The following is a 12,634-nucleotide window of genomic DNA, read 5'->3' on the forward strand; positions in this document are numbered from 1 at the left end:
GGCAGGTAACTCCAAGCTTCCATTTAATTCATGTCATGCCCAAAAAAAATAACAAAATCTATAGCAGTTTTTATCTGTAAAGATATGAGAACCTACACTGTTGTTGAAAATGAGGGTTTTCCACAAATGATACAGGTTTTTGAACTGTGTTATGCGATACAATCAGAAAGCAAACAAGTGAAGTTATTGTCCCTAGGCTTTATGAAGATCTTAAACAAAGCATCACCACGTCTCTCAGGTCAGTAGAGAGAGTAGCCCTAACTTGCGACAGCTGAACATCCAGAGCAGCAGATTCCTACGTGACAATCACGTCACTACATTAAAAATGACTGTGTTGCAGACAGGCACGCTGCTTGCCAGTCACAGCAAGAGCAACCTTGCTGCCTATACAGTATGCATATTTGCTCAGGTGACTGGCTGTTCTCCCAAAAATCTTTCTAGCATTTCCAATGAATGTTTTGATTGTGTGACTGCATCAGTCACACGTTTGTGTGTTGGCAAGTCAAATAAAATGTTGCTTCTCTTTAAGAACGTGGCTAGCTGTACTGCTACAGTGGCAAAAGTTTGCAATGCGCCTTACCTGGCCAAGCAAGTGGGCCATTGTTGGACTTTTCAGAGCTGCCTATGATACCTTAGTGAGCTTGTACACAAAGCAGCCAAGTTGAATATCTCCATAAGCTGCACTGTACAAATCATATTGGTGGTGCTGTTAGTCACGATTGCTGGTTCTTTTTCTTTTATGTTGCATTCATCCAGTGCCACTGTCAACAAGCATCAGCTCTAGATCCTCATTTTAAAATGTTTCCTTTTTTTTCTCTGAGGAGGAATTACAAAAGCACATTTTGAAAAACTGATTAACGCGTCTGTTACACGTGAACAACTGAAGATTTGTGTAACTTGAAGAATTATAGAAAGACAGGACTCTTCCTGCTGTATCTTTAATTTTGATTAATTCAAGATTATTTTAAATGTCCAGTAGGGGAATAAATTTGGCTAACAGTTTAGATGAAGGATGTCTACATGAAGATTCATAACACACGAATAAGGTTATTGAATGAGATACTTTTTATTTAAGAAGCAATATTTTATTATTTTATAATAATATTTTCAAGATGATATAGATGTTTTATAAAGTAGATAACATTGCATTGTTTTAAAACAAAGAAGCCCCGTTAATGTTCATGGACTCTGATGTGGCAATACATATGTTAGTTAAATTATGGTGAATTTTGAATGAGTGCAATACTGTGAAAAATGTTTTTTAAAAAAAAAAAAAATTCAATTTTATTTCACATCTTCCAAATACTGATGCATGGTTAAGTAATGTCTAAAAAAAAGTCACCACTTCAAATATATCATCCATCCATTATCCAACCCGCTATATCCTAACGACAGGGTCATGGGGGGTCTGCTGGAGCCAATCCCAGCCACCACAGGTCGCAAGGCAGGAAACAAACCCCGGGCAGGGTGCCAGCCCACCGCAGGATGCGCACAAACACCAAGCACACACTAGGGACAATTTAGAATCGCCAATGCACCTAACCTGCATGTCTTTGGACTGTGGGAGGAAACCAGAGTACCCAGAGGAAACCCACGCAGACACGGGGAGAACATGCAAACTCCACGCAGGGAGGACCCGGGAAGCGAACCCTGGTCTCCTAACTGCGAGGCAGCAGCGCTACCCACTGCGCCACTGTGCCGCCCTCAAATATATCAGTACACGCTAATTCAGTCAAGATAAAAAACAACATTGAATCAAACTAGGATATTGTGTTAAATTGAAATTGAATCGAATCAGGACATCAGTGCCAATACCCAGCCCTAGTGAGCACTACTTGATATTGTGTAATGTAATTTTCTATTGATATGCTGTGATTTTTATACATTATCTATGCACTTGAACTTGTAATTATTAAGGAAATTATTTACCTATTCAAGTACATAGAATTCATTCATTCATAAAGGTGAACAGATGTACTGTATGCTACTCACAACACAAAAGTTTAAAAGGTTTTGTTGGCAACATGTACCCTCTTTTAAGTAGCGCATTATTAAAAATCATTCAAAGTTGACTTAGTATTGCTACAAATCACATCTCTGTTTTGAAATCATATTGTAATAGCATTGTTGCCTGCCTCATCACATTTTGGACTAGCAAAAATGACTACAGGCTCAAAAATGTACAAAATAATGCTTTTTAATCCTTTTATTCAATTGGTGCATGGTATAAATCAAATTCAGATAACAGTAATACAAGAAAATGATGAAAAAAGAGAAAAGATTAGGCTTCACCACCAATGAAAAGCATTTAGCCACCTTTGTAAAAAATCAGACCCAGAGAGAAAAAAAAAAGTAATCTTAAGGTTTACTGGTTAATGGTTATAGACATTAGTAAAAGAGACAGGCTTTTGCTTCTTAAACCTGACACCTTTTTGCTTATTTTACAATTTGAAATTAAACGTGTAGCATCCTTAGCGTTATGTTTTTTTCTCCCCAAAAAAAAAATGTAAACAGCATTGCATTTTTTTGCCTTGAAAAATGATATTTTTATTAAATCTCATCTTTCTACTGTTAAACGTCCAAAACACTAAAAGTACAAAGTCAGAACTGTAGAAAGTATAATAATGATACAAATAATAATAGTAATTAATATAATGAGACTCTTTATGAGGCTAGGAGAAAACGACGTATCTACACCATTGCCTGAGTAACACTCTGCACTAAAGCTGTAGACACTTTTACAGCCCAAGTAATTCTTGAGTCTTATGTGAAACGCGTCTTACCATGGCCCAAGTGGTGCTGAGACTAACACTTTTAGCTCTGTTTTTACAGCCGAAGTAACTCTCGGGTCTAATGCTAAGAAGGTTAAAGTGCATGAAATGGAATTTTTCATCAAAAAACAGGTTTGCATAAAATTTTCAGAAAAGTATTTTTAAAATAGGAACTACTTGTAGATATCTTAAAATATTAAGTGTTATAAAACATGTATATAATCAACTAAAAATAAATACTAGTAGTAAAAATAAAACACTTAGTTGCACTTCTGGTTCAAACACACGCACACACACACACACACACACACACACACACACACAGTTAAAACACAGGTTTTCAATAAATTAAACTTGCAAAATGGCTTATGCATTTATAATCATATTAAACCACTTCAAAATTAAACATGTAGTTTAGGCTACAATGTTTCTTTTCAGTAAAAGCGACGGTTTACTGGAAATGTATCATGAAATATCTGACCACTACAATATTCCACCATCGAAGAGTGTTTTTTTTTTTTTTTTTAAATATGTGCAGCAATGTTTGAAATTAGTTTGGCACAACAAACAATGTTGTCATTTATATTGGGGAAATGTTCAGACTGTTTTTCTTTAGCACCTAAAATTGTGGTTTTAATCTGTGTGAAACTCAGTTTGCTGTATAATACATAAAGTTTATTTTAATTAAAAGCTCCTTTTGCCTCATCATTCTTCGGCTTTTGTGTCTGGAAACCTTTTACCACCACCACAGATTCTTTGACATATTGGTTTGTAGCCAAGGTACTGTTCCATGTCATTTGCTGTTGGGACTGTGCTATAAGAGTTTTACATTTGAAATGGTGTGATCCTGCTACAAAATCAGTTTTGCCGGCTAAATTAGGCTATCTCCTGCCGTATTTGTACATTATCATGCCTCCCTCCAGATAGCCAACTGGTCTGAACCTTTCGTTATCCACCCTGCTCTTTCCTTTTGTCTTGGAATGTGCAATATGCCTTTCAGTTGCAGTTGATGTGCTGCAAGATTCAACATTGTACTTGCTGCTTTTTTTCTGTCTGTATGGTACTGGAGATTTTGATTTCCTTTGCACACGGCACTGAGAGGAAAAAAAATGTTTTGTTCGCATATTGATGTACGCTACTTCATATCCATATTTTGTAAATGCATACGTGCTAATGTTACACATGTATGCAAGTGTGTGATGTAATACAATAACTCAGTAGAGTGACCACGTCGAAAAAATAAATAAATAAACACACTCCAAATCTGAACATTTATTAGCTAGTGGCAATTGACATACCTGTATCTGTAGTCGCCTGTCATGAAATGTTTTATTCCCATTGCAGAGGGTTGAACTTTTACTTGAATTATTCCTCACTTCAAGCTGAAAGTCATATCACTATGCCTAGCCTAGCAAACATTGCATTCATGTGTTTGTATCAGTGCTGGGCAGTATACCAATTCATACCAAAAACCGTTTTTATTTTTGTTATGATATGGATTTTACTTATACCGCAACACCTGTTTAAATAGCCTAAACAACGTTCGGAACGTGGCGCAGCGGGAAACTGTTTAAGGGGGGGCCTTTTTCACTGCTGCACCGCTAAACACGCATTCAATGGAGTACATGCGTTAGTGGAGGTATTGAACGGTGAAAATGGACAGAGAACATTCCAAAACTGAAGCTGTAGCAGACAGTAAATTTGAACATGATGACACAGAAGAACATTTGCCGGAAAACGAAGCCGGGTCTGTTGTCTGGAGATACTTTAGTTTTAAAAGGTCGGATATGGACCATTATGTTCTAATATGTGAATACTGTTTCTATACTACTGGATAATACTGCAAGCCAAGTTGTACTTGTTTTATTTTTTTTCAATACTGTGTAATGTACCTGGGTAATGTACCTGGGTACTGTGTAATAGTATGACGACATGTTGACTTTATTCTTGACATTTTCGCTTTATTGTTGCTGTTTATGTCGAGATGAAAGTCGACGTGTTGACTTTATTCTCGTAATTTGTCATTAAAGTAGAACATTGTAAACTAAACTTCATCTTAAAATGAATATTTAATTTACTAGATTTTCACAAACCCCGTCATAAGTTATGTAGCACATTAAATGATTTGTGTTGTGTTCCCCGAGCCAAGTTAATCGCTATGTGCTTCTTAAACTGACTTCCTCTTGCACTAAAAGGAGGCGCAGGCAGTGATCACCACACAGAATACATTAATTTCATGATATTCCTGCTCCCTGAACATTTAGAATGCTAAGATAAATTACTTGATATCATTTTCAGTGGACAGAGATTGTTAACATTAACAGAAAGTGTAGTTGGTTTACAAAAAATATTTACTATTTATTCCTTTTCTAAGACATGTTCAGTGCAATACAACTTTTGACAAGCACCTCTGGATATTTTACTAAGTCTAAATGCCTCTTTGGATGGTTGAAAATATGTTGTCAAAATTATAGTTTAAGTTGTTTGCAAAATTTGTTCAATAAAAAGGCTCTATATTTTGACTGCAACTGTCATGCAATGTGATTCCTTCTATTCATTAGTGCCATGCAAACCTGTATTGATACTTGTGTGCACATTAAAATGTTTTTTTGTACAATGTACAAATCTCATGACCATGGAATAGGTTATTCTTAGCCAGTCTGCTGCAGTCATTGCAGTGGAAAATGTGGTTAAAATCCACTCCTGCATGGGGAAAAAAATACCGTGAAACTGGTATAATTTTGAAAAATACCGTGATATCGAATTTTGGTCATACCGCCCAGCACTAGTTTGTATCACATAATGCTGAAGTGACATTCACCTTACTATGATGACAGCGAGTCTTCCTCCTCCACAGAGCCTGTAATGGTATGTTTTTTTTTAAGTTGTTCATCATTGTGCTCTTATACAATACAAGGTCAGACCTACACATCGTGCAAGTGACAACTTTTTTTTCCTGTGTTCACAGCAAAGTGCTCCCAAACTCTGGAGGTCTTAGGATGTACCGTTTTTTCTATCACTTTCGTACAGTCTGCCATTTTTCAAATGTATTCACAACTGAATGAAGTAATGACATAGTTGCACAGAACAGCATACTCCGCCTAATGGCATAATAAACTAATGGATGAAAGTTATCCTTGCTGCTGTTTTTAATAATTGATTATTATTAATCATCACGATTAGTTGTTGCAGCCCTAGTATTAAGAGATTACATTTTTGTTGTAACTTTAAAAGGAGGGCATGGGTTTAGTTTATTCACGTATAGTATTCATTGATCATCTGCTGCTGCCCATAGTACTCAAGTGGGATGCTGTGCTACTAAATATTGCACAAGGAGCAGTGCCAGTGTGAAGCTCATAAAGATTTAAGCTTTTTCATGGCTGATTTCATGGCACACTGTCCTTATGAATAATTGCTCACGCAACAGTCAGTATTACACTTAAGATGAAACTGCTTTTTCAGATGCTTCCTTTGTATAGGATGCATCTGCAATGGCTTTTGATGGCTCTTTTTGTATTTACATGATAAATGCTCAAGCATAGCTATGACTTTTCCTGCTTGGATGGGTTGGATCTTGTTCTTGCTGTCACCAGTGTTACAGTATCATATCTGTGTGCTGTTTTTTTACTTCTAAATAACTCTAAAAAAGAAGAATCACTGTGTTTAACACATTTGACCAGTTACCAGCGGTTTTATCTGAGATTTTAACATCCATTACAAGGAGGCAAACTTCAAAAATAAAAATATATTAACAAACAATGAAGACTCACTAATGTGCTTATCGTGTATGTATGTTATCATATCATCCAGTTGACGCTTGGAACCGGCCAACTCTATTTAATTTAAAAAGCAACAGGGGCGCGATGGTGCTCAAACATATAGAATGCCAGCAGTCACCTCCAATTTGCCCTCTGGTGGTTGTTCTGAGTGTCAACTGGATAATAACATGCATACAAGACCACAAGATTCCCCTACCCTACCCAGAAGAGGGTGGGTTAGGGTTGATTTCACCCTACAGTATTTTTAGTCGACCATTGAGAACCGTGTACCAAGTTTCATGAAAATCGCTTCAGCCGTTTCGAAATGATGCTGGAACATCCATACAGTGCATCAGGAAAGTATTCACAGCGCATAACTTTTTCCACATTTTGTTATGTTACAGCCTTATTCCAAAATGGATTAAATTCATTTTTTTTCCTCAGAATTCTACACACAACACCCCATAATGACAACGTGAAAAAAGTTTACTTGAGGTTTTTGCAAATTTATTAAAAATAAAAAAACTGAGAAATCACATGTACATAAGTATTCACAGCCTTTGCTCAATACTTTGTCGATGCACCTTTGGCAGCAGTTACAGCCTCAGGTCTTTTTGAATATGATGCCACAAGCTTGGCACACCTATCCTTGGTCAGTTTCGCCCATTCCTCTCTGCAGCACCTCTCAAGCTCCATCAGGTTGGATGGGAAGCGTTGGTGCACAGCCATTTTAAGATCTCTCCAGAGATGTTCAATCGAATTCAAGTCTGGGCTCTGGCTGGGCCACTCAAGGACATTCACAGAGTTGTCCTGAAGCCACTCCTTTGATATCTTGGCTGTGTGCTTAGGGTCGTTGTCCTGCTGAAAGATGAACCGTCGCCCCAGTCTGAGGTCAAGCGCGCTCTGGAGCAGGTTTTCATCCAGAATGTCTCTCTACATTGCTGCAGTCATCTTTCCCTTTATCCTGGCTAGTTTCCCAGTTCCTGCCGCTGAAAAACATCCCCACAGCATGATGCTGCCACCACCATGCTTCACTGTAGGGATGGTATTGGCCTGGTGATGAACGGTGCCTGGTTTCCTCCAAACGTGACGCCTGGCATTCACACCAAAGAGTTCAATCTTTGTCCCATCAGACCAGAGAATTTTCTTTCTCATGGTCTGAGAGTCCTTCAGGTGCCTTTTGGCAAATTCCAGGCGGGCAGCCATGTGCCTTTTACTAAGGAGTGGCATCCGTCTGGCCACTCTACCATACAGGCCTGATTGGTGGATTGCTGCAGAGATGGTTGTCCTTCTGGAAGGTTCTCCTCTCTCCACAGAGGACCTCTGGAGCTCTGACAGAGCGACCATCAGGTTCTTGGTCACCTCCCTGACTAAGGCCCTTCTCCCCCGATCACTTAGTTTAGATGGCCGACCAGCTCTAGAAAGAGTCCTGGTGGTTTCGAACTTCTTCCACTTACGGGTGATGTGAGGCCACAGTACTCATTGGGACCTTCAAAGCAGCAGAAATTTTTCTGTAACCTTCCCCAGATTTTTGCCTTGAGACAATCCTGTCTCAGAGGTCTACAGACAATTCCTTTGACTTAATGCTTGGTCTATGCTCTGACACGAACTGTTAACTATGGGACCTTATATAGACAGGTGTGTGCCTTTCCAAATCATGTCCAATCAACTGAATTTACTACAGGTGTACTTCAATTAAGCTGCAGAAACATCTCAAGGGTGAACAGGGAAAACAGGATGCACCTGAGCTCAATTTTGAGCTTCATGGCAAAGGCTGTGAATACTTATGTACATGTGCTTTCTCAATTTTTTTATTTTTAATAAATTTGCAAAAATCTCAAGTAAACTTTTTCCACATTGTCATTATGGGGTGTTGTGTGTGGAATTCTGAGGGAAAAAAATGAATTTAATCCATTTTGGAATAAGGCTGTAACATAACAAAATGTGGAAAAAGTGACGCGCTGTGAATACTTTCTGGATGCACTGTAAATACACACACACACAAACATTGACTTCTATATAGACTAGGGGGCTTTGCTCGCCAACCCCTGTGTTTGGTTTTCCGGATACACACTTTTAAGATTTTTTTTTTCTTTGAATTATTCCTATTTCATTAGTTTCACTTTTATTTCAGAACTTCTGTTAAAACAATATTTGTAACCTTGCGAGTCCAGGTATGCTGAATCTTTTTAATGAGGTCAGGATAGGTTTCTCTGTTTTGGAATTTCAGCACAAACAAAATGATCTACATCATCAGCAGTCAATTTTTTTTTTTTTTTTACAAAGTAAAAAAGTAAGTAGAGTTCTGCATTGGACTCCTGTCTGTAAAGTCGTGCTATTTTCCTCTCACATTTCCAAAAGTACATGGGGTTACCAAGGTGATACCCCAGCTTTTGTCTAGGTTTTTGTACAAGGGCTAGACAGAACGTTTTTGACTCCTGGGGTAAATTTAGCTTTTTAAATAAGCAGACAGATAAATATATACATTAACAAAGTAACCAATAAATGCATGTGAGGTAAACTCCGTTTTTGAAATTGTCAAGATTCTTTATTTGTCACATGCATAGTTAGACAGGACAACACGCAGTGAAATGCATCCTGATCCGCTTATCCAAAACTGTGCAAAGTTAGCAGAATATCAGTTAGATTAACAAAAAGTCATAGATTGAAAGATAACAGTATAGTAGATAGATAGATAGATAGATAGATAGATAGATACTTTATTAATCCCAATGGGAAATTCACATTAGTAGAACATAATACAGTGATCCCTCGCTATATCGCGCTTCGCCTTTCGCACTACATCGCGGATTTTATATGTAAGCATATTTAAATATATATCGCGGATTTTTTGCTGGTTCGCAGATTTCTGCGGACAATGGGTCTTTTAATTTCTGGTACATGCTTCCTCAGTTGGTTTGCCCAGTTGATTTCATACAAGGGACGCTATTGGCAGATGGCTGAGAAGCTACCCAGCTTACTTTTCTCTCTCTCTTGCGCTGACCTTCTCTGATCCTGACGTAGGGGGATTGAGCAGGGGGGCTGTTTGCACACCTAGATGATACGGACGCTCGTCTAGAAAATGCTGAAAGATTATCTTCACTTTACTATCTTTTGTGCAGCTGCTTCCTGAAACGACATGCTGCACGGTGCTTCGCATACTTAAAAGCTCGAAGGGCACGTATTGATTTTTGATTGAAAAACAAACTCTGTCTCTCTCTATCTCCCTGCTCCTGACGGAGGGGGTGTGAGCTGCGCCAAACAGCCCTATTGATTTGTTTGCTTTTCTCTATCTATGTGACATTCTGTGCTCCTGACGCGCACTCCTTTGAAGAGGAAGATATGTTTGCATTCTTTTAATTGTGAGATGGAACTGTCATCTCTGTCTTGTCATGGAGCACAGTTTAAACTTTTGAAAAAGAGACAAATGTTTGTTTGCAGTGTTTGAATAACGTTCCTGTCTCTCTACAACCTCCTGTGTTTCTGCGCAAATCTGTGACCCAAGCATGACAATATAAAAATAACCATATAAACATATGGTTTCTACTTCGCAGATTTTCTTATTTCGCGGGTGGCTCTGGAACGCAACCCCCGCGATGGAGGAGGGATTACTGTAAATAAGTAAAATTATGTGAATAAAGTAGAATTAAGTGTTAAGGTGCAATAGTGTAGTAATTATTGTGCAAAACCAAAGTTAGACTGGTGCATAGTTAAATGAGGCAGTTTGTTTGTTTGTTTGCGCTAATGCGATCTTTACTTTCTTTTTTTTATATTTTCTAATTTTCCTACTTTTATATCCTTTAACTTTCTCCACATGTTTATAGTGCCAACTTTTTTTGTTTGTTTTTTTTTTGAGCCTTTCTAATTTCACTGGTTTCATAGTCTCTAACCTGCTCTGCATGTGTTTAGCGCCAACGTTTGTAAACGTCTTTATGAAGTTCTACTTTGTCTTTTACTCATTGTCTTTTAATTCGGAGCCAGATTGGACGTGCTTTTCCACTTCCACTTGTTCCGGGCTGATAATTACTTTCCTTATTTTCTGAATTTGCACTTCGATTATTCTTTTTTGCTCTTTTTTTTTTTCTCCGCGCTGCTTTCTTCTTCGCTTAGATGTCGACATTTCATTTATAACACATTGTCCTTATACGCTTTATATGCCGAGAGCCCTGGATCTGTGTATGCTCAAATCCTTCACAAGACTGAATGTTTTGCTGCCTATTGACCTATTTGATAGATTGTAAATAGGGCGTGTCTTTGGTCTCGCGGGTGTTTAAAATGTCTTCCGAGAAGATCACGTATCGTAGACTTGCTTTTCCATTCCAGGATTTTCTTTTATATATAGAGAGATATATAGATCAAAGAGACCCCATGTAGTTGTTACAAAGTTACAGGTTCAGTGTACTGTATAGCTACATACTAAGATATGTAGCTTGATAAAAGCATTGTTTTATTGTCCTTGTAGTACCAGTCTGAGGCCTTTGAGTGCAGAAGAGACTCAGGGAATTTTAGCAAGAAGGTGCTAAACGCTCAATGCAAATTCCTATCTATTAAAAGGGGATAAGGGACTCTGTTTACATTTTAAATGTTTATTCTGTGATTCCAATGTTTAATGCTCTTTATATTTCCCTCTCACTTTCAATTACAGAAGTGTGTTGTACAAAGAAAATACATCCCAGGTCTGTGTCTTGCTTACATTCTTTTATTAATTGAAAACGGGAGAAAGTGTGAAAATACTAATCTAACCATATGTTTTTTTCACTGCTTCTTTCTTTTTCCCACATAATTGCTACCTTAGATATAATAAGAGTTTAATTTACTTCTCAGAAATGGACTGTGCTTGGTCAAAGTGCTCGACCTTGAGATATTAATTGCTTCAGTTAACACACATAAACAGAAGCATCTACTTTCAGTATAATTTGTATTCTTTACTTACATAGGTTGCCCTTGTTTTGCTACTTTTATATGGAAGTTTGTTTGTATTATGATATATTTATATGGCCATTACAAAGCTAACCAGAGCCTCTCTTGGCAGCATCAGCCAGAAGGCAGGACACAACTCTGGATAGGATGCTAGTACAACAGGGGGCTCCCATGAAAACACTCTATTTGTTCAAATTTCCGGTTAACCAAACACTCATGCAAGTGTTTGACAAAAATATTCTGGTTTAATGCAAATATGCATTTGACTTTTGTACAATTGGTCAAAACTAAACCAGTTATGAAGGTCAGTAGCACCCAACACAATGTATTTATAGGTTTTATCATAGAGTAGTGCTTTATATATTTACTAAAATGCCTGATTTCCATTAATAATTAACATGTTGTAATTTAACAGTACTAAAACATGGGATGTGACGTGATCATATTTCCTGTATCTCTTTTTAGGTGTTCAAGGCAGCCAAAAGCAGTGGCACCATGAATGGGCAGTTGGATTTGAGTGGGAAGCTGATAATTAAGGCTCAGTTAGGTGATGACATTCGGCGTATCCCTATCCATAATGAGGATATCACCTATGATGAGCTGGTTCTTATGATGCAGAGAGTTTTCAGAGGAAAACTTCAGAGTAATGATGAAGTCACTATCAAGTACAAAGATGAAGGTATGTTTTGATTTGGTGACTTTAGCTTATTGGATTTGTTATGGAATGCTGACAGTCAAACCTTCAGCTTTCATTGTGGTCTGTGTCAGCAGTTACAGGAAAAAACTCATGTGAATGTCTAATGTGTCCTAAAAACATTAGTCCATGTGAAATAATTGTATTCTGTAGAAAATAATTAAAAGCTTCTATGAGCATTTTATAAAACTTCATTGACATAAACATACATATGGAGTGGCACGTAGCAAGTTGCATATGATTTTTTTATGCAAATTTTTAAATGAGGCTTACATGCATTTTGCCATTTTTAATGTCATAAAGTGAGCATCATGGTCATTTGGCAGAGTGCTTAATTTTGCTTGTGGAGGTGTACATATTCATTAATAATACCTATGCCATTGTTCATGAAACAGATGTGTAAACATTTTCAGTTAGTAAGGTATACATACATATTTTTAACTTGGGGTTGTTGGGGAAATACCAATTATTCTGGAATTCATGGCAGTGTG

The 12,634-nt window shown here is 37.6% G+C and overlaps 1 protein-coding gene across 1 annotated transcript in view; it reads left to right on the forward strand.

Annotated features, from left to right (window-relative positions):
- tfg (trafficking from ER to golgi regulator) overlaps nt 1-12,634 on the forward strand; it is a 146,278-nt gene that overhangs the window by 11,262 nt on the left and 122,382 nt on the right. The window contains exon 2 of the mRNA XM_028799937.2: nt 11,915-12,128. Coding sequence (XP_028655770.1) covers nt 11,945-12,128 — 184 coding nt within the window. The 5' untranslated portion in view covers nt 11,915-11,944. The remainder of the gene's footprint in view (nt 1-11,914; nt 12,129-12,634) is intronic.

This window comes from Erpetoichthys calabaricus, chromosome 4 (genome assembly GCF_900747795.2).
Source record: "Erpetoichthys calabaricus chromosome 4, fErpCal1.3, whole genome shotgun sequence".
Classification (NCBI taxonomy): Eukaryota; Metazoa; Chordata; class Cladistia; order Polypteriformes; family Polypteridae; genus Erpetoichthys; species Erpetoichthys calabaricus.